At 63.6% G+C, this 21993-nt stretch overlaps 1 protein-coding gene across 3 annotated transcripts in view; it reads right to left on the bottom strand.

The window, feature by feature from the left end:
* Positions 1–988: 988 nt before the first annotated feature.
* CELSR1 (cadherin EGF LAG seven-pass G-type receptor 1) overlaps positions 989–21993 on the bottom strand; it is a 128768-nt gene continuing 107763 nt past the window's right edge. Inside the window, exons 20-35 of one of the 3 annotated variants that reach the window (XM_004775466.3) lie at positions 20853–20996; positions 17411–17615; positions 16873–17040; positions 15641–15767; positions 14005–14205; positions 9797–9971; positions 8618–8730; positions 8155–8234; positions 7428–7554; positions 6636–6761; positions 6095–6189; positions 5695–5798; positions 5307–5456; positions 4644–4859; positions 3900–4161; positions 989–3119 (exon numbers count right to left, since the gene is read on the bottom strand). In XM_004775466.3, coding sequence (XP_004775523.2) covers positions 3095–3119; positions 3900–4161; positions 4644–4859; positions 5307–5456; positions 5695–5798; positions 6095–6189; positions 6636–6761; positions 7428–7554; positions 8155–8234; positions 8618–8730; positions 9797–9971; positions 14005–14205; positions 15641–15767; positions 16873–17040; positions 17411–17615; positions 20853–20996 — 2318 coding nt within the window. In that variant the 3' untranslated portion in view covers positions 989–3094. Of the gene's footprint in view, positions 3120–3899; positions 4162–4643; positions 4860–5306; positions 5457–5694; positions 5799–6094; positions 6190–6635; positions 6762–7427; positions 7555–8154; positions 8235–8617; positions 8731–9796; positions 9972–12836; positions 12936–14004; positions 14206–15640; positions 15768–16872; positions 17041–17410; positions 17616–20852; positions 20997–21993 lie in introns of those variants that run through there. The other 2 variants (XR_006607761.1, XM_045083685.1) reach the window with 2 other exon arrangements.

The following is a 21993-nucleotide window of genomic DNA, read 5'->3' as shown; positions in this document are numbered from 1 at the left end:
GGGCCGGGCTTTCCAGCCGTCCACAGGGCAGCTGAGCCCAATAAAGGAGGCCCTGCGAGGCGGGCGGCTCGGGCCTGCCCCCGTTCCGCACTTGCTCGTTGTGCTCCACGGTGGTCGAGGCAGGGACTGAAACCCCGGCCACGTTCCACCAGCTCACAGGACAGCGTGGAGCCTCCCGGGCCTCGGGGTTCCCGATCCGCGGCCCTGGTGGCTGGGCCTCTTGTCCTGCTGGGAAGGCAGAACCTGGGCAGCGGCAGCAGGAACAGGAGGAAGGGCAGCCAGGTGGGAGTCTCGGGCACAGGCAGGTGTTGCGGGGGGGCTGCCCGTGCTTCCAGCCCAGCGCCAGGCTCCCAGCTGGCCTAGCGGCCGCTCTGCCCACCCAGGCCTCCCCTGCGGTGGGGCCCATGGCAGCCTTCCAGCCGGTGGTGCCACCCTCCCTCCGTTGGGCACAGCCTGCCCTCCGCGTGCCCCTGAGGCCACCACCCAAGTGCAGGAGGCCACTTTGTGCATTGCGTCAGCTGTCCGCCAGGGGGCACCAGGAGGCCAGGTTCATGAGCTGAGACTCTGCACTGCCCTGCGCTGGCCTGCTGGCCGGCCCAGGACTGTACCCCACCCCCCGAACCCCCCACCCCCGGCGACCTTCAGGAGACCCTGGGCAGGCTGAAGGGGGTGGAGCTGAGGGGTAGGACATGTATCCCCCTGTTCCCGTCTCCCAGATGGGCACCCCAGTTGCCAGGCCCCGCCACTGCCCCAGGTTCCCAGACCCTGAGGGAAGGAGGCCCAGGGCCGGTGCTGCACACGCGGGGAGAGAGTTAAAGCTCTTGGGGAACCCCAGACAGGGCCTGCTCATCCCGACTGCGTTAGGGGGATGGACAGAAATTTCCAGTACGGTTCCTTTCCCCCAGGGCCTGTCCCCCACACCCTGTCCACAGTCCCCGGCTGGCTCAGGGAGTGGGGCCAGGGAAGAGCAGCACAGCAGAAACACAAATTCAAAAATCTTAATTTATTGCAGACTCTTCTCTGGTGTTGTAATTCCAGTGTTTCCAATATTAATAAATAGACATTTGTTAAAAAAAAAAAATCTCCAGTGTCTCATTTCTCATAAAGTCTTAAGTCACAAAAATAGGTTTACAGTTTTTCCTGTCTTAATACAACGGACAGTTGTTTTTTGGTAACAATTGTGATCAGATTGAAAACTGCAGCTCAAGGGGCAGGACCCAGCTGTGGACGAGTGAGGACGCGGGGTGGGGGGGGTCCCGACTCGAGGGTGTTCACTGTTCGTACTTAGGAAAAGGTCTGGTCGGGTAAACATCTGCAGACACCCTTCTGCCTTCGGAACGCCGCTCGCCCGCTAAGGCACATTTGTAATTCATCCCGCATGTGGACCCTGCAGTGTCGTGTCCCTCCTGTGTGCGGTGTGTGGCCTGAGACCCGCCCCGCACCTGCTGCTCCTGGTGTGGTCGTGAACAGCGCTCACGTTTCCATCAGAACACAGCGCAGACATCTTCGCGTTTGACTGGATTCTCTGCCTGTCTCACGGTTTCCCGTATGCGGACGCAGCTGTGCTAACCGTGCGTTCGGGCGCCTGATTGGAAGAACAAAGCGCCAGAGCGAGACGCGTCTGAGTCATTCTGGGCCCCGCTCCACAGCCCCTGCGGCCATGCCGTGCCAAGTGCCCACTGTGGGATAGCACAGCCGCTCCTTGAGCTTCCAAGAAACAGCTTGGTAACCATGGCTGTGGCTGTGGCTTTGTCCCTCTGCACAATTGGCCATTTGAAGCAAAATGAAGTAATTGGTTGGGTTCTGGGGGCGGGGCCCCAGCCCGCCCGGGGATCCTCGGCGTCTCAAAGAACTGAACGATTTGGCAGGAAGGAATGTGACATCCTGGAAGGCCCCACACCTCCATCTAAATCGGGAACATGTGAGCACTGTAAGATCCACCAAGAACAGGAGCAGAGGGACAAAAGACATCCCACCTGTGGTACCCCATGACTGGGACAGGGGCCAGGAAGGCGCTGCAGGCTGAGCATGAGTCCGGGATGGGGGTGGCCAGGGAACTGCCAGAGCTAGGTCACCTGCGTTTCTCCACCACCAACCTGGGGGGGCTCCCTCCGTCCCGCCCCATCGCAGGCTGCTGGGAGATCCGTGGGACGGATCGTCATAGGCTGCCGAAGGCTGCCGTAGGCTGTCGTAGGCTACAGCAGTTGTAGGCTGCCCTGTCTCTGATCCATCACAGTTGGGGCGGCGGGGAGCGGAGGACACACGTCCCAGAAACACGCGCCGTGAATTCAGGCCGTTGCTCGCGATGCCCACACAATCCCCGCGTTCTGGCCAAGCGCAGGGGCAGGAGCCTCTGTTCGAGGACGGCCTCTCCCCGACGCACTTCCCACTCCGATCTACCGGGACACCAGTTGCATCAATGCATGCCAGGTTCAAGTACAACTGTGCAATCTTCCTTGTATAAAAAAATAGAGATCATCCCACAGATCTCTGAGTATCAACAGTACAAATGCAAAATATACACAGGCTTTCCACCTTCTCAGAGTCCCGTACAAATATATAGAGAAGTATCTACACGTTTTCAACAAAAGACAGTAGTTTGCTTCGAGACGAGGAATGTCTCTGCAAAGGACCATCAAGGCCACCGGCCAGGGGTCTGTGCTGCAGGGGGCACTCGCATGGCCAGTGGCCCTCCGTCTTCCGCCTATGCCTGGCACCCCCGAACCCCAGCAAGCCAGGCCTGGCAGCTTCCGGCCCTGTCAGCTCTCGTGCTGGGCCCATTCCTAGCCTGCCGGTGCACGGCTCTGCCTCTGTCTGCAGTCGGGATCCAGATGAGCCAGCCCGGGAGCCCACACACGCATCCTTGTGCCCGTGGCCTTTGGCACTTGTCACAGTTCAGCTGGGCCCCAGCCCCTGGGGGCAGCCCAGGGCTTTGTGTCTGGACTGTGGGTCACAGCAGTCATGGGGCTGCCACTGCAGGGCCCCCTTCACTGCCAGGGCAGTGGCCCCTGGGTTTCCACGGTCCAAGGGTGTGTCAGTGCAGCACAGAGGCCTGGCTGGAGACGGTGGGCTTGTCTCATGGTTTCCTGACGGTTCAGATTGAAGTTTCGTTACTGCCTCTGTGCGTGGGAAGAAGCCATCAGGCAGGTGGAGGTCAGCAAGAATGGCCCTTGCTACACGTGAAGCCAGCAGGGGGGCCAGGCTGGGGGTCACGCGGGGGCAGACACCTACCCCCCCAACTCAGGACGGCGGGGGGCAGAATCCCCCAGTCAGGGGGCACAGAGAGAGACAAGCTCGCACGTGGACATAGCTACACTAGGCAAGAGAGGGGGCAGTCGAGTCTGCACCCTGACACCAGGGCCCCGGGAGGGCCATGCCCATCAGCGTCCACACAGCCTGCCCTGCTGCGGGGCAACCAAACTCGGTTTTCAGAGCGCCATTCTAGAGGACCGGGCTCCCACTCTTTGCTCCTCCCTCAGAAGTCTGCAGGACGGAGGAGCCATGGGGGGAGGCCAGCAGGCCCGTCTGGAGCCAAGATCCCTGCTCCGTTCCTCTGCAGGGGTCCCCCGGAGGCTTGATTTCCTGGACTAAGATCCTTACAAAGTGCTTAGTCCCACAGGGTCTCAAATCCTAGAATCCCAGGGCTGGCCAGGGGTTTAGGGCTTTGGCCAATGCGGCCACCTCCTGGATGTTGGCAGTTGGGCCCGCCCTGGTCAGAAGTCCACTTTGTCCTTCGGCGGGCTGCCCCTGACCCCGCTGAAGCCCCTCCCTCCACAAGACCCCAGCACAGCCCCGGGGGCTCCTGTCTGGACTGGACACCGGTCCCCTGGGCAGGCGATGATGGGAAAGCTGGCCAGGGCCGCTCCTGCTGCCCTGCAGCCCAGGCCGAGGCTACTCACTCGGAGTCGGAGCCTGCCGCCTGGGCGCTCCCAGCCCGCACGTTCATGGCCACCCCGTTGAGGTGCTCGCGCCCCGGCTCCCGGCGTGGGCTCTTGATGGTGATGGTGCCGTCGGGGGCGCGGGCCCCGTCGCTCGAGCCCACGGAGGACGAGCGTGAAGACGCGGGGCTCTGCTCGCACTCGGCCAGCTTCTCCCGCAGCCGCGACTTGAGGCTCTTCTCGGTCAGCGGCGGCGGGTAGGTGACCTTGTTTTTCAAGATGCCTGGAAGTGGGGAGGTGGGGAGTCGTGGTCAGCCTGGACGACCAGGGCAAGGACCCGAGGAGCAGACTCTGGGCCCAGGGGAGCCCCTGCTCTTCCCTCCCAAAGGGTCACCCCTGTGCGGGGAAGCGGACCCGTGGAGACCCGGACCCACCGCACTGGCTGCTCCTGTGCCCCGCCCCTGCCCCCCCCTCCGCTGGGCCCCCCCACCAGCCTGCACTCCGCCCCCCCAGCACCCCACCCAGACCCAGCCCCCACACCGCACCCCTCCCCGCGCCCCGTCCCGCCCACTGCCCCGCCCTCCACCGACCTGCACCTCTGTCCTGCCCCCAACTGCACTCCACCCCACCCATTCGCCCTGCTGGGACCCCGGCCCCGCCCCTCTGTTCTCTGTCCCCACCAGGACCCTGTCCCTTCCCCCGCTGAGGGGCTTCCAGGTCCCCCAGCTTCCCGGGAACAGCGCGGCCTCCCCACGCCCAAAGCACCTTTTCTCTGCTCCGGGGGCTGGCCGGGGAGCCCGCCCGCAGGCCTCAGCGGGCCGCCGCCCTCCTGCTCCGGGGGCCGCTCCCCGTCCAGGTGCAGCTCCACGCTGACCTTGGTCTCGACCTTCAGGCGTGGCTGGTTGCCAGGCTCCTCACTGTCGCTGCCCGCCGGGCTCTCGCTGGGCCAGCCGGCCGGGATGTGGTTCGCCACGGCGTCCACTGAGGCACAAGAGCGGCCGTCAACAGCGGGGACTCCCTGCCCCCCTGAAAGCTTCCCTCGCGTCCCTCCGCGGGGAGCCTGCCTCCCACGTGGCCCTGAGCCGCTGGCCGAGGCGGAGGCGGTGCCGCCCTCGATGAGGTGCCGCCCTCAGTGGGGCAGCTACCACTGACAGCGGGGCCCAGCCCACAGTGCCCTGCCTCAACACCCCAGCGCCTCAACACGGGCCCCCCAGCAACAATCGGGGCCAGCCAGTAGCGTCCTTGAAGTGGGGGTTCCCGGAGAGACCCTCAAAGACCTCCCTGCCTCTGCTCTGCAGATGCTGTGGACAGGACCTTCCCCGGCCAGCACCTCCCCCCTGCTGTCCACACCCCTGCCGTCCCTCCCCGCTGCCGCTGCTCTCCATCACAGGAGGCAGGCCTCAGACACGCCACCCAACACTGCCTCACCTTTAGGGGTGCTGTGGACGGGGCCCCGCACCGAGTCCCACTTGCCCTCGGCCTCCGCCCCATCGTCCTCGCTGTCTGACGAGTGCGAGGAGGCGTAGGAGCTGCTTTGCTCATCCAGGGACAGCTCGCTGTCCGAGTCCGAGTCCTGCTCTGCGGGGAGGGCAGGAGGGCCGGAGGCTCAGGCCAAGGGCTGAGTGGGGCCAGCTGGGCACGGGGGAGTGATCGTTCCCCTGGGGACCTTCTGAATGGGATGGGCCACAGACGTCCTCTGAGCCTGTACGTCCAGTGACCGAGAGGCCCCTGGGCCTGACAAGAGCCAGGAAGAAGCTCCCCCCACGGACCGCCCAGGAAGGAGATGCCCAGGGGCCGTCTTCCGGGGGACACATACCATGGTGCTTCTTGGTGCTTCTGGGGACAAAGGACGAATCTGGCTCCCCATGGCCGCCCCGTGCTGGCCCAGAGGACACGCTGAGCTTCTGACCCCCTTCGTCCCTAGAGAGGGGGTAGGAGGGTGGGCTCAGCACCATCACTCCGGGGTTTACATGACACGACCACCCAACATCACCGGGCACCTTTCGCATGTGCCAAGGTGGCCCCACGGGGCTCTGGAAGGTTTGCTGCCACGAAAGACTCCCGGAGCGCGTGGGGAGCCACACGCCCTCTGGAACAGGAGGGCACACCACTAGGGCCATTCCGAGCGAATGCAGCCTGCATTCGCCCCTAGAGCTGGGCCTCCCCCCGCCCCACTGTACCCCCGGGACAAGCGAGGGCACCGGCTCAGGCCTGACCTGACGGTGCTGTCCAGTGAGGCAGTGGACTCGCCCAGGGCCGTGCGGAACATGTTGGGCTCCTCGCTGTACGTGTGGTTGCAGTTGAGGGAGCGCTGCGGGAGGGGGCACGGTTATCACCGGAGCAGAGGCCACTGGCCTGCAGAGGACGGCTCTGTCTCCACAGCAAGCCCCGGTGCCAGCACCCTGAAGGTGCCCCCACCCAGCACAGAGCACACAGGCCTCGTGGCGGCCTGGAGGACAGCACCCCCAGTCCCCGCAGTGGTCTGAGGACGTCTTCCTGCCTGCAGCCACGGCTTTTGCTGCCGCCCTGTCCTCTGTGACCTTGACCAATGGGGCTGTGATGAGGATGGACCCCATCTAGTGAACCTTGCTCCCTTCCCCGGATGTCAGGAATGGAATCAAGCTCAATGCCACTCTCCAAGGGGCTCTCTGATGCCAGGGTCAATGGAGACCGGGCAGCTATGTTGAATGCTTGGTCTAGAGACCCACAGGGCAAACCCCTCCCCCCGCCTCGCCCCGGTCCCCGGGTGCCACCTACCGTCAGCAGGGTGGCCCTCGTGGTGGCGGAGTCATCCAGGTGCAGCTTCTTCCCAGCAAGCACGGCCTTCAGGTGCTTCCGGACCTCCCTGTTGAGCACGCAGTGGAACAGGAGGACGAAGAGACCCTGGAGGGAGGGGACGGCTGGTCAGGGCGGGGATGGGCTGGCAGCGAAGCAGCTAGGGTCCTGCGGCTGCCAGGCCGGTGGGCACATCCGTCTGCCCAAGGAAGCAGACAGCACGGCCACACCATGTGCCGCGGAGTGCCCAGAGCCAGCCTGGCTACGAGGGGCCCGCCCTGGGCGCCCCCTCCCCGGGGCCTCTGCTTGCCCAGGGGAGCGGGGACGGGGCAGCCAGCATGCCAGGGGCCAAGGGGGGGCTGGTCCCAGCCACACCCCCGTCCATCTGCATCTCCAACATGACATCACTTGCTGGGAAGCCCTCAGTGCAAACTGTAAATGGCCAACACCGTCCCCGCAGACAAAAGTGGGATGTACGCTGCCCCGCGGAGGGAGGATGAGCCCCGGCACCGGCCGAGCAAGGGACAGTGCCCCAGGGGTCCCTGGGAAGGCCCTGGACAGAGCTGCGCTCTGGAGCCCGGGTTCCTTGGCGTCACGGGAGCCCCCGGCACATTCCGGCCACACGGGGACCACCATGCCGTGGCCCCTCTGCCCCGGACGCCGGTCCAGGATCTCCCCCAGGCCTTTCAGACAGGAGGTAGCGTAAGCGACTCATGACCTCACCAAGGGAGGCCCCAGCGAGGCCCGCCAGGTCACGGGGACGGGACGGCCCACCTGTAGGCAGCTGAAGACGGCGAAGAGGTAGTGGAAGGCCAGCGCGTCGCGGTTCACGGCCAGCAGCCCCAGCAGCCAAGTGGCGCTGACGAGCAGCAGCAGCAGGAAGGCGGTCCGCAGCAGGGGGCTGCCGGGGGCGGGGCGGCGTGACTCCGGGCCCCGCCCTCCCCTCCACCCGCCCCCTCTGGGCCCACCGTCAGCCCCAACACTTAACTTCCCAAAACTTTTTAAAGCACCTGGTCACTCTCCACTCCTGCGGCCACAGCTTCACCATCGCCACCAACCCAGAAAGTCCCAGCCGCACCCCCGAGCCCCAACACCCTGCGGGGCTCCTCCCCGTGGCATCCCGGCCCCTCACACCTCCCCAGACCCAGCCGTCACCACCCCTCTCCCCTCCACCCATCCGTTAACAGGGCCTGGGCGAGGGGCACAGAGCCCCATCCTGCTCCCTCTGCCACCAGCTGCTGCAGAGCCTACCCCCTACTGTCCCCGGGTCCCATGGGCCAAGGCGGCCTGCCCCCCGCCTCCTCATGCTCAGCGCCCTCCCTCTCCTCCACTACGTGCCCGCTGCCCCCCGCCTCTCCCCACTGCAGCCTGCTGATGCATCCACGTGGCCGTCATGTCCCCCGGGGCTGAGCTGAGGGGTGGCCAAGGGCCTGGGCACAGGGAGACGGACGCCTTCAGGGGGCTCTGCTAGGCGTTTAGTCCCACACTGGGACCCACTTACACAACCCCTTTCCTTTCATAATAATGGTGCTTTCTTTGGCAGGAAACCTTCGCAGACAGGACAAAAATGACTGTGTTGACCTGAAAAACGTTTTTTTAAAAACCCAAGTCAGGTGGCCGGCTGGTCAATGTCGCCACAACAGATCAGAAGACCCAACGCTTCTGAGGGGCTCCGCCTGCATCTCCAGGTACGGCTGGAATGAGAAGGGCTCCCACGCCCCCCTGCCTGCGGGACCCTCCCGAGGGTGGACGCCGAGCTGCCTCCCAGTGGACGAAGACACAGACGTGGGACGAACCCGCAGGTCCAATGGCGAGGCCTCAGCACCATGAGATCACCCCTTCCTGCCCAACGGGCTGCTCTGAGGAGCCAAGGACCCCACCGGCCCCCAAAACCCCTTCCAGCCCACGCGCCCAGTTTCCCACACCCCCAAGAATCGTGGGCTCTGCAAAACTCCCGGACTCACAATGATAACCGCTCCGATGGGCCCGGCGAAGCTCCAGATCAGGGTGTCTCGAAGGGACAGCCAGCAGAAGTCGGGGTTTCCATAGCCCTGGGGGTCCAGGCCCACCGCGAGTCCTGGACAGCAGGGAGGGAAGTGGGGACTCATCCCGGGAGGGGCCCCTCCTGAGGGCCGGCCTGAGGGGGCACGTGACGTGGCCACAAGCAGCATTCCCAGCTCGACACACACACGTCACATACAGATCCACACACCACATACACGTCACATACAGACCACACACAGCACACACACTACATACACATCACATACAGACCACACACAGCACACATGTGTCACATATAGACCACACACACCACACATACTATATACGCACATCACATACAGACCACACACCCCCCACACTATATACACATCACATACAGACCACACACACGCCACACACGCATCACATACAGACCACACACCCCACACGACATACACACGTCAGATACAGACCACAGACACCATATACACACACCCCATTCATGTCTCATAGACCACACACACCACACACACTACATACACACATCACATACAGACCACACACAGCACATACACACCCTACATACAGACCACACAACCGACGCACATGACATACACACGTCCCGTACAGACCCCACACACCCCACACATACACTACAGGGTACACATGCACACACACCCCACAACGTATAGACCCTTCACACACACACACACACACACACACACACAATGCAGACTACACATCCCACACACACAAGACACACACCACAGACAACACACGTGCACATACCCATCCACCCAGAAGCCGGGCGGACGTGGAGTTTCTGTCTGTTAGGTGCCACAGACAGAACCCTAAGGAGACGGCACTCAGCCCTCAAGGAGCCCACACCACCCCTGACCAGAGACGCACCCCCGCAGTGGGCACCGAGTGGTCACACTCACGGCACAGGTGCAAGGGCGGGGAGAGCCTCCTCTGCCAGGGGCCAGTCCCGCGGGGTGTCTGTGGTACCCAGAGGAGGCCAGGGAGCTCGCCCGCCCGGGCCCAGGGGTGTGGGCTCACCAGCTGTGGGCTCCCGGGTGGGTGAGGTCACGTGGGCTGCCTACGCAGTGGTGGTCCCCAGGCCCAGGCCTCCCCAGCAGGGCGGCTCCTCCAGTCCTCACCTGTGATGATGGCTGGGATGCCCCAGCCCACGACATAGTAGAACCTCATGGGCCCGGCGTCGATGTTGCGCACCTCGGTCAGCATGCGGTAGACGTGCAGGCTCTCCACAAAGGTCCAGGCGAAGGTGCTCGTGTAGACGTAGTGCAGGAGGATGGCGACGACCGTGCACAGGAACTGTGGGGGAGGGCACGGGGCGCTGGCTCAGCACAGGCCCCGCAGGAGCCCACCCCACCCCTCGGACCAGGGGCCAGACGCGCGCCGGGCACCAAGGGCAGGCACCGAGTCCGCGCACTGCACAAATGTGAGGGTCTGCAGGTCGGAGTAGGGAGACCGAGTTAGTTGGGTTTTTCTGTGTGATTCACGCAGGAACGGCTGGGCGGTGAGGCGCCGTGTCTCTGCTCCCCGAGTGGAGCAGAGGACGGAGAGGGAGGCACCGGGGTGGGGGTGGGGGGGGAGACCACTGCCCAACCCAGATCGGCGCCTGGAGTGAGCACAGCCACAGGACAGGGGGTGGACAGAGCCTCTAGCGTTTTCATTAGAAGCTGGAAACGTATTTTCCTGTCATGGCTCCAGATTCTTTCCTCCAGGTGTTTAAATTTAAAAGAAATAGCATGAAGGCAGCCAGCCCAGGCTGCGGGCCCAACTGCGGTGTGGCCTCTACCCGCTACCCAGCACCCCTGTGGGGGTGTCTGTGGGGTCCAGCAGTGGCCAGAGGGAGGGGAAGCCTCGTGCTTCGTGACCTCACCGCCAAATAAGGTCCTCCTGCCTCCACCAAGTTAACAGAGCCTTCTGCTTCCCGCCAAAATGAGACTACGGGAGTGTGTCTGTCTGTCCTGTCCTCCGCCAGGCAGGCCTGCCCTCCAGCCGGTGCCCAAGAGAAAACCACCTCCACAGGGCAGTGGAGGTCCAGCATCCTGCCCTCTCCCGACCCGGGCGAGCCAACCCAGTGTCCCTGAGAATGGGAAGAAAGCAGCGTCAGGGAGCGGCTGGGGACGCGGCGCGGACACAGGGAGTCCAGCCTCTGTGTGAATCATCTACCATGAGGTGCTCTAGGCCAGACCTCAAAGAGCTCGTGCCTTGGCCCAGAGCAGCCTCATGGGGGTTCCCCTGGGAGGGGCTGCGCTGGCCGGGCCCCCAGGCTGCCCAGCTGGGGGAGAGCAGGCGCCCCTTCAAGGACCTAAAAAGCCAGGCAGGCACTGAGGAGAGGGGAACGTGGAGGGGAGGGAAGAGAAAGCCCCAGGCCCTGTCCATCCTAGCCACACCCACTCTCAGCCCGCTGCTCCTGGCCCCGCCCCACTCTTTGGCCCGCCCCTCCTAGTCACAGCCCTCCTGGCCCCACCCACAACCTGCAGCTGTCCTACCCCCAGGCCACATCCCAGTCCCGCCCCATTCCTGAGACATTCTGTCTAGTCCTGGCTGCCACACCATCCGTGCAACCTCCCAGGGTCTCAGTGTCCCCGCCAAGGAGCCCCCCGCCCACCCTCCACCCAACAGACACCGGGCCACCCCCGGGGCCCACACTGGAGGCCACTCCGCTCCGTCAGGTGCCAGGCCAGTGTACCCTGCAGGGAGCTGACCCAAGCACAGGCTGGCTGGAACATACGTCACCCCTGCTGCCGCTGTCAGCCTGCACAGGCCGGCTTCTCCCCGGAAACAAAACCCCAGAGACGGAGGAGGAAACTCCTAGGCCTGACATCTGTCCGACACGGGGCGAAACAGGAGCTCAACCAGAAGGGAAGACAGCACTGCACATTACGACCGGACAACCTGCTCTCCGCCTTGGACCCCACGGTCGGGGGACAGGAGGTCTGCCCTGGGCGATGAGCAGAGCCATCAGCCCGGACGCCAGGGCGAGCCTGGGGCTGGGGGAGCCCCACACCACTCCCAGGGTCCCCACATGCAAAGCACAGTGGGCTTAGACAAGGGACAGCGGCGAGGAGGCTCGCTGGCTGGCTGCCTTCAATCATGTGAAAAGTAAACCCACAAAACCACCTTAAAAAAAAAAGAAGTGTTAGAGATACATTTTAAAATTTAATGGGGCTGTACGTGTACAGACTTTTGCCCTAAATGTACTACCTTTTCCAGAAACAGAACAAAGACAAAATGCTAATGCCTAATAAATCATTTCAACCTGCCAGTAATCTGGGAGATGAAAAACCTCGCCCAGAGACGGGACTGTGAGTTTACAGAAAACCCATAAAACCCAGGCAAGGGGCCAAGGCCCTCGAATGACGCGGCCAGCATTCCTTCTCTCGCGCCCCGCGCCTGGAAGAAGCGGACAGCCTCGCTGCTTTCACACGCGCTATGTGGCTGCAAGGCGTGGCTTGCCTCTGTGGAGACCACTCAAGGGCACGCTTGAAGGGTTTGGAGATGAGGCTTCACCTGTGTGATGCGCTGATAAGGACAGGCAGGGAGAGGTCCCCCTGCCCGGCTGGATGCACGGAAACCCTGCAGGGCCCCACGTGGCGATGGCGCCTCTCCCCACCCCGGCCCAGCACCACGGGCAGCGCCCCGGAGAGCAGCACGGAAGTTTGCGCTTGGGGGTTCCTCTGCCAGGCCCGCTGCTCCCCGAGTCACGGCTAAGAAGCCCCGGGACCATCAAGGCCGTCTTCCCGTGACACTTTGCCTGCACCTACCTTCCTTCCAAGGAGGTTAGGCCGCCCCAGAGGGTCTCGAGGGGAGCCCGCTGCCGGCAGCAAACGAGGAGGAAGGGCTCCAGCGTGCCGGCGGCCCTGACCAGCGAGCCAGAACATTCCCTCTCTGCCTTTTAGGCCACGTCCTCTCCTAGGGCTGACCCACTCCCACAGACACGTTTCCTCGCCACGTGGGGGAGATGCCTCCCCTCGGCCTCCAAGGGCTCGGCCAGCCACACCCAGACCAGTCTCTGTCTCAATTTCCACCTCACTTTGGGGTGTCCCCCTGCTCGTCCCCCTTCCGGAGACCTGCGGCGCCCTTCCTCCTCCCTCCTTGCCCACTTTCCCGCCCTGCCCCTGCCCTTCCCGCCCTGCCCGCTGTCCTGGCTTCGGCTCTGGGCCTCACCTCCACCCGGCGGACCTATGAGGATAGCCCCTCTGCCGCTCTGCTGACCTCTGGGCGGCTTCCTAACTGGCTGGCTGCGCTCTCCGCGGCACGAGCTGCCTGCAAAAGGAACACGGCACTGCCCGGCAGGGCCCCTCAGGCTCTGGGGGACGAGACTCCCCAACCTGTCCCGATTTCTCCTGGACCTCTCCCACCGGATGGTCAGTCCTTCCCTAACCAAGCACGACTCCCCAACCTGCCACCGGGACACCATTCTGGCCTGTGACACTCTACGACGACCACTCGTGTCCGTGCCAGGAAGGGGGGCTCCCTGGGCGGGGACGGGAGGGCCTCTTGGACCTGGGTCTCGGATAGGCGGAACTCAGAGACAACCAGCAGGTCCTCGCCGCATGGGGAAGGAAGAAATGACAGCTCTGCCAACAGCATGTGCTGGCCATATTGGAATGGCCCACCGAGAGCCCACCGCTCACCCTCGGAGAGATCAGGATTAGGTGAGAGTAACTTCCAGACTTCCCGAGTCCCCACATACACACGTGCCCATCAGCCGGCCTCGCGGCGCCTCAGGGATCTAGGGTCCCCATTTCGCAATGGACACGTAAGGGAACCCGCACGGAGGGAACTGTGTGCCACGGGCACTCGCTCATCCTCACTGGTCCCCGGGCGCCTCTCCCGTGTGAAGGGATGCTCCCCCTTCCCAGGGCCGGGGGGGATTCAGCGAGCCCGTGTGTGTGTGTGTCAAGCCTCGGGCACACAGCCTCCGCCGCCCGCCGTGCCCCCACCCCCTCCAGGGTCAGCGTGCTGACCCTGTGTTTTGTAAATCCTGCCGTAAAAATGGAAAATCACGTTGCCACCAGGCAGGCACCGCGGAAGCCACAGAGCTTCCGGCTTCGCTCTCGCGCCCGTCCCACCGGCTGTGCCACCACCTCCGCCTCGAGGCTGCTCCCTACCCCACACCCCAGGGACCCCGCCCCGGCCAACAGCCCCCCCCCTCCTCCCCTAGCCGGCACAGGGGCTCTGATCTCAGGCCCCCCACGGAAGCTCTGCCAGCCGCCACTCGCCGCCCGTCCTCGCCTCCCTCGAGGCCGACCCACTTCCGGTCTCCGGCGCGGTCACTTCCACCGGCCCCTTTGTCAGTTACAGAGGTCCGGGGCAGCGCCCGGGAACTCACCGGGTTTCCGGTCTGGGTGATCCCGATCACAAACACCAGCTGGGAGCAGAAGAGCGCCCCGATGAGGTTCCTGTGGACGCCGTGCAGGTTGGAGCGTAACGTCCGCGCCAGCGCGAGGAGCACGAAGGCCACCAGCAGGGCGACCAGCGACAAGGACACGGCGGCGTAGGTGACGATCTTCAGGGGCAGGACCTCTCCGTGCTGCGGGCGGGGGGTGGGCGGAGGGACATGAGGACTGGCCGGATGGGGCTTTGCACAGGAAAGGCACTTTAAGGTCGACTTTACTATGGGCAGAGCCTGCACAACTGACACGGTTCTCAGGCTGCCAGAAACCACGGAAAACACCAAATGGATTAATGAGACGTTAGAAAGTTCTGGAGCGGGACGGTGTCCAGACACGTGGCTGCGGTGGTGAATGTCTATCCCGTGTATTTTGCTCCAATAAAAAAATGTTTAAAAAAATGTTTAAAACAAAACAACCCTCCATACATAAACGTTACCATCCAGGAGATGCACAGCCTGCCGGGGAGGGGCTTGCACACAGAAGGCGGGTGTGCCACGGCTCCCCGGGAGCTGGGCTGCTGGGGAGCCGGGAGGGGGTTGGGCCCCAGAGGCTGAGGGCTGAGGGCTCAGGGCTCAGGGCTCTCCTCCTGCTCTCCGGAGGCCCAGGGGCTGCCTCCTGCTGTTGGACCAGCACTGGCTTTGAGGCCCCGGGGCAGGGAGCAGTGAGCCCGCTTCTAGTTCCACTTCTTCTCCCTAAATTTCGGCTTCCTCCTGCCTCTGAGACTACTCATAACTAACCTCCTCCAGGCCAGGACCCCGGGGCTCCCAGCTCAAAAGTGCCGCCTGCCCACGGGAGCCTGGCAGTCAGGGGAAGACCTGAGGCCACACCCTTCCCTATTGTCTCCCTGGCCGCTATCAGCAGCAGTCACCCTCCCAACAATGTGACAGGAACCTGCAAGCCACAGAGCTTTTGGGAGGGACAATGACCTGGCCTCCTGGGACACATCCCAGTCCTGAAGAAAAGGTGCCAGGTGAAGCCCCCAGGCCTCTGTTCTGGTTCCTAGGAACCAGCATCTGCACACATCAGAGCCCAGGTTGACCCTGCGCCCGCCCACGGGGGGCCGCGGCCCTGCTCCCTCTATTTACCCGCAGGCTCCCAGAGCCTTGCATTCCCAGGCCCAGGAAAAGGCCAGAGGTTAAACATCAGCTGGCCACGGGGGCTCCTGACTGAGCCCCTTCTTCTGTCTCCGGGCCAGTGCATGCGGTGCTAACGGGAGACCCTCCCTTTGCTCCGGACAGCCGGCTCTGTTCTCCCTTAAAATTTAAAGTGGGGCCGGCACAGCACCATCCAAGAGAACACAGAGAATCCGGCTTCGAAGTGAGGCTCTTCCAGGGCTCTCTTTTTGGGCTGAGGCTTGGGGGTCTGCCACCGGGTTTTTAATTTACAATCCAGCCCCTTTGAAAAACAGTTTCCAAGGAGTTTTGTTTTGGGAATCCTGGCAGATTCCAGCCAACCCTCCCGAACACAGGCGTAAATTGTGGACTCAATTTGGGGCCACACAGACTCTCCAAAGGGACTCCTCCCTGGACACACTCGCCGGGAGGGCAGGACTGCCCAGGGGGCCGCGCCCACCTCGCGTCTGGAGACGTCCATGAGCACGGCGAAGCTGGCCGTGTGGCTGCACTGGCAGGCGACGTGGGTCCGGTTCCGGGACAGCAGCTCGCAGCCCTTGGCCGACCACCCTCCCGTTCCCCCGATCCTGCAGAGAAAAGGCAGGCGTGAGAGGGACGCCTTCCACCAGCAGGGTCTCGGAGGCCCCGCTGCCCCTGGGAAAGCCCATCCCGCACCCCCAAGGCTGGCCCGCCTGCCTCCCCCAGCCCACCGCCGCGTGCTGTGAGGACAACGGCCCTCGGGACTGCGTGCACACTCTCCCTTCCCTTTCATGGCTGGGGAGTGCCCTAAAGCAATCCTCTGAAGTGCACGGTCTCTGTGTCATCTCACAATAAAACTTCAACCGGACCCCACGCCCCTTTTGTCAGAAACATTAGTCAGTTGTTAAAAGGGCTGCTTTGTACTTCAGCCTTCTTTGGAGTCTAGGCGCTTCAGGAAATCATACCCCACGTTGGTTCTGCACTTTCATCTTCAGACTGCGCGATGTTTTACGGCAGCCGCCTGCAAGCAGGGCCCAATTATGACCTCCCTGTTACGGATGGGAAGCCCCAAATGACAAGGGGTGAAGGGTGTGTCCCGGGCTCGGAGAGAGCCCCGCCCTCCCTCCCTCTGGGAAAATCAAGTAACTTCTCTGGTCCTTCGGTTACTCATCTGTAAAATGGCCAGTGAAGGCTAATACGTGTCTGCCAAGAGCCCCAAGATCTGGGGATGAGAGGCACCGCGGAGGCACAGAGGGTAATTAGGCAACAGCTAATTGCTAAGATCCAGCCCTGCGCCGTGAGAGACGGCCGCGCCTCGTGTGTCCCTCGCACGACCCTCGCCATGGAAGTGGCCCTTCTTTCTTGCCTCTGTAAGCCAAGCGTCTCTCACACGCTCATTAACTAGATTTTGGAAAGTAAAGGAGCCGCGAGATCCCTGCCCAGCCAAGCCTGCTTCCCAGCACGAGCCCCCTGCAGCCGGGCGCCCGCACGCTCCCGCCGGCCACCAGCTCCTAGCTGGAAGCCTGCTTGGCGACACCGACTCAGTCCGTCTGCAGCACGATGTGCGGGCACGTCTGTCTGGGTTGCACAGAAACAGGCGCCCAGCTGCACCGACGTCCATCCCAGCTTCCAGCAGCCATGGCAGACCCCACACGGGGCCCAGCTCCGGGGGGGTAGGAGGATGAAGGGTCCTCACGCTGGCGGCACCCTTACATGATGGAGTGGTTCCAGAACACGCAGACGGGCTTGGTGCGCTCCTCGGTCTCCAGCAGGACATGCTCCACCAGGACAGGCCTCTCCAGGGGGCTGGGCAGGGCGGCCCCCTCGCTGTACACCACGGCGCTCACCACCGGCGTGTTAATGACTGGCCGGTTGGGCAGCCTGGGGCAGAGAAGTGAGAACACGGGAAAAGGCACAGTTAGAAGACGCCTGTCTCAAATCTGTGCATCGACGACCCCAGAAGCATGCACTGTAGACGTCTCTCCAGGAGGCCCGGAGCCAGAGCCCCAGCCGCTGTCCCCAAGCAAGGCCCTGGGCTGTGGCCGCGGCTCTGTGAGCAATGGGGCGTGTGCGGGGCATTGGTCACCTCCAGCTAGGCGGCAGCACCATGGAAGGGCCACCTGGATGCCCAGAACCTCATCCCGGGGGCTCTCAGGGCAGTGGTCTGTGGCCGTGGCCCAGGCTCACGGCGGAATGTCCTCACATGGATGCCTGGGGAAGCCCTTTGGAATCCTCTGGAAACAGGCCTTACCGGAGGCTGCGGCGGTCAGGGTCATAGCGCTCAGGCAGGAGCCGGCCTAGGGTCCGGTAGATGATGACGAGGGCGACGGCGAACCGGCCGGGCTCGTCCGGGTGCCTCTTCCGCCTCCTGAATGGGGCCTCCCCCTCTGTGCCAGGCCCCAGGGGCGCCGCCTGCGGGGCAGCTTTCCGACCGGCTGGCCGCACCGTGGGGGTCCCTGCAGTGCAAACGGAGCGTGAGCGCGGGGCGGTGCGCCTACCAGGCCGCTTCCTGCAAGAGCAGGGGCCTCCTGAGGTCACAGATGCTCGCTGGGCCCCGGCGGAGTAAACACAGAGCCCCACGTGACTGCAGCACAGAGGCTTCCAGGGGCTGGGGGAGGGAACGGGGACAGACTGTCATTCCTGGGGACGAAGGTGGCGGTGCCTGCCCAACACTGTGGATGGACGGAACGTGACTAAACTCCGCTCCCAGAGCGACCAGGATGGCGCCGGCTCCCGGCATCTCAGCTCGACCCAGGAAAAGGTGATAGCTGTCACGGGCTAACCGGCCGAGTCCCTCACCCCACACAGGGGGCGACACCGGGGCTGCTCTGGGAGGGATGGATGGGGACGGGGAACCGTCTGCGTAGGTTTGTGCCCCCTGCTTTGATCCCATGTGAATGACAGGGGTGTGTGAAGTTGTACGCGCTCTAGGGACACAGAAGTCACATATGACCCGCATAAATACGTCCGCACACGTATTTTGGGGCATAGGCGCTTACGATATCATGCCACTGACCGGGGCACGGGAGCACAGGCGCAGGAAGGTTGAAAACTTCCCCAGTCCCTGTGTCCACACGGGCTCACAGGAGGGAGTACTGACCCTCCCCTTCCCAGCAGCCGAGGGACAGTCCCCTCCGACGCTCTGTTAGCCTGGCCACACTCACTCACATTCTCAACAACCGACAAAATGCCCTGGGTGGCCCAGAAGCCAGCTCTGCAGCCACCCAGACTGTCTGGCACCGAGCACGGGAGGCTGAGCTCCAGGGAGGCGGGAGGGCCAAGCCCTGAGAGACAGGGCTTCTAGAAAGGGCAAGACCGAGGGGGGCCTGCGGAGGGGCTGTGAGGTGCAGTGGGGCGGGGAACCTCTTGGCCCCCTGTGGGGGGCCACTGCAGCTCAGAACGGCTCACCGGTGCCGGCAACATGCCGTGTGACCAACAGCATCCACCCCTCTGAGGTGGCACACGCAACCTCAGCATCTTCCTGACCCTGCTCAGGGCCGATGACTGGTGACAACACTGCTCAGCGACACCCAGCTCCTCCTCCAGGGGCGGGGGGGGGGGGGGGTGATATAGGCGGGGGCTTTCCTGAGTGAAAGGGTCAGGTGCTGCCCCAGGCCAGACGACCCTCCCCAGGCCTCTGCCCATGGGTCAGATGCCACCCAATGGGTCAGACGTGACATTTATGGGTCCTTTGCTCCTGGACAACCGACAGAGTAGAGGCCAAAGAAAGTTGCCGCCTCAGTCCCCCCGGGTCCTGCTGCTTCTCAGCGGCTTGCTCCCGGCAGTGGAAGGCGGCTGAGTCCCCGCGGCCGCTCGCCAGGGGCGCTCCTCCAGCAGGGCCGGCAACTCTGGGCAGCCTCGACCGTACCAGAGGCAGCGGTGGGCGCACTGGACCGCGTCCCGGGGCGCTCACAGACCCCAGGCCTGGCCCTGCCCGGTGTTGGCTCCCGGCGCCGGTGCATGGCTGCGGCCGGAACCTTACTTTGCTCCCGGACTCGAGTGGCTCCCTGCATCCCCAGCGAACCAGTCAGCTGGCCAGCGAGTCCCAGGGGGGCCCTGCGGGGAGGGCAGGCAGGGGCCCCTCCCTTGCCTCAGGAGAAAAGCCTTATGCGTGCTGCCATGGGCATGAGCGTGCGCACACACACACACACTATCTGGGCCAAGGCTGGGCCAGGGCAAGGGGAGGAGAAGGGCCCGGAGTCCGGGGCTGGGATGAAGCCTGTCCAGGGGCTGGTCGCGGCAAAGAAGGATTTGAGCCGAGGTGGGAGGGACACCAGGAGGCGGTGGGTGCCAGGGGCCGGGGCTAGACTGCACCCTCTCTAGCTCCTGCAAGGTCGTCCGCCCAGATCTTGCCCTGAGTTCTGGCTCTGGGAGCACAGGATGCTTCCTCCTCTGCTTGCCTTCCAGGGGACCTGTCAGGTGTTGGGCAGTGGGAGGGGGAGGAGCCACCCAAGCCCAGCGGCCGAGGCTTCCCATCAGTAAAAGATCTGGCAGGGTTTACTCCGTGGTGATGGTTCCGGCTAACAGACAAGTTGAACGTGGCACCACGTACGGAGCTGAGGGGACTGAGGTCAGCTGGCCGCCGTCCCAAGGCCAGCAGGGCAGCAAGCACCAGAAGCTTCTCTTGCGGGACTGTCTAAAGCAAACGAGGCTCCTGCGTGTCCACTCTGGATGCCTCAGCCTCGGACACAGAGGAGGACCCGGGGTCCGTTGAGGAGCACGAGCCCGGACAATGTTTTTGGGTCAGGATGAGCGGCAGTATCTGCAGGGTCCGCACGTCCGTCAGTGCTGACGACCGCTGGGAACTCGGCCGAGGGCGGGAAAACCCAGGCCGGCCCAAAAGACGGTATGAAAGATGGTGTCGGTGTGGATCCTGCATCGCAGTAAAATCCTCTTCCAGAGGTTCCGACACCCGAATAATAACGCCACGCAGCTGACCGACTGATTTACTAAGAACACCTCAAACTGTAAACTGTCCACTACGGAATTTTACCTTGTCATGTCCCCATTATTTTAAGACATTTTCAGTAGCTGGAGTGGACCCGTGAAAAATACACTCTAAGAAAATCCCAGGGGCGCCTGGGAGGCTCAGTCAAGTGTCTGCCTTCAGCTCAGGGGATGATCCCGGGGTCCTGGGACCGAGCCCCCCCTCAGCCTCCCTGCTCGGTGGGAAGCCGGCTTCTCCCTCTACCCTTGCCCCCTGCTCGTGCTCTCTCTGACTCTCTCTGTCTCAAATAAATAAATGAAATCTTTTAAAAAAGAAAAAGAAAAAGAAAATTCTGAACGTTTAAGCCATTTGGTAATGGAACCCCAACCCAGGACTGAAAAACTGGCTTGGCGGTGGCGGGGGTTGGGGGGCGGGGGTTGGGGGGCGGGCAGGTTCTACAATTACCCACAGGTAGAGGCAGCTTCCCCCGCCCATCAGGGAAGACTAGTGCACACGTGTGTCAGGTGTTATCTCATTTGTCACGTCACGAGTTAGCCAAGTACCTGCCGGAGACGCCCGGCCACGGCACGGGGGTCCGACGCCAGCTCACGCCCCGCGGCGGCCCCCTTCTCAGGGCACGCATGTGACACACACGCACACAACACGCTCCGCTACTAGGAACCGTTCTGTTCCTTCTCACAGGACCCTCGGAGGCCCCCGCCCCTCCCCCGAACGGCGGGGCACCGTAGCGTCCACAAGACTTCACCTTTGCTCTCCGGCGGCTTGAAGAAGTCAGCGGAGAAGAACACCGATGACCCCAACTCCTTCGGGAACTCGTCACGGATGTCCTCGAATCGCGGCACCCTGGCTCCCGTGAAGTTGAACGTGTCGAAGATGTCGACGGCCAGAACTGTGGGGACAGGTCCCCCTGTCATCCAGCCCCAGCTCCTCCCGAGAGCACCCTCCACCGGCTCCGCATCCAGACCGAACAGAGCCAGCACCCTGACCGGCGACAGCCTTCCTAACAGAGTGGCCTCCACTCTGCCGCGCCCTCCGGACCGGCTGAGTCACACAGCGCCAGCCCTGAGGGTGAAGTGAGACGTCCCGGCGGCATCGGGGACCGGCCGGCTCGGGTAGAACAAGATGGCCGGAGAATAGGAACCCACTCCCCGGCCGGCAGAGGCAGAGCCCGAGTGGACACTCGGACCGACCCAAGGGGCTCCTGAGTCCTGTTGGCTCTCGGAGGCTGTGGGGTCACCCCTCTGTTGGCACCAACCGCCACCGCTCTAAGGAGCCTCCCCACAGAGAGGCCTAGTGTCACCCCTGCACATGACCCCCAACGTCATCCCACTGAGCTGACTGGTCCAATAGGCCCTACAGGAAGGGTGCCCACGAGCTGCCCACACGGACAGGCCAGGCACCCACCCCGAGCTGCTGGTGGTCAGGGATGGCAGGGGACACGGGACACAGGAGGACAGACAGGACCCAGTGCAGGACGGATGCTCCCGGCCATAGAGCAGCGGGGACAACGCCAGAGGGGCTGCGGGCAGAAGTAGGCAGGACACTTGGAACCGCCTGAGTGCTCCAGGAGGCCCTGGGCTGCAGGCGGCACCGTGTCCAGGTCCGGGTCCTGTCCGGCCCCGAGGCCAGCTCTGCAGAAGCACGCGCATCCTTTTTTCCCACCCCCAGTGATGACGGGGGCCCTGAGCCCACCGCCACCCCGGCACAAGGCAGCCCCGTCAGGGCCCCCCCCCTCCGGAAGGGCCCAGGAGATGCAGAAGCCAGAACATCTCCTGGCCAGCACGGGAGGCCCCGCCCCATTCGGGAGGCCCCGCCCCAGCTGGCCGCTGGGCTCCAGTGAGGGCCACCACTTCCAGATTAAGGCTCAGCCCCTCCAGTGACGGCTG

The sequence above is a fragment of the Mustela putorius genome, unplaced genomic scaffold, assembly GCF_011764305.1.
Source record: "Mustela putorius furo isolate JIRA1106 unplaced genomic scaffold, ASM1176430v1.1 tig00000738_pilon_pilon_pilon, whole genome shotgun sequence".
NCBI lineage: Eukaryota > Metazoa > Chordata > Mammalia > Carnivora > Mustelidae > Mustela > Mustela putorius.
Note: the sequence above shows the minus strand (reverse complement) of the source record. Positions and strands in the feature narration are given on the sequence as shown.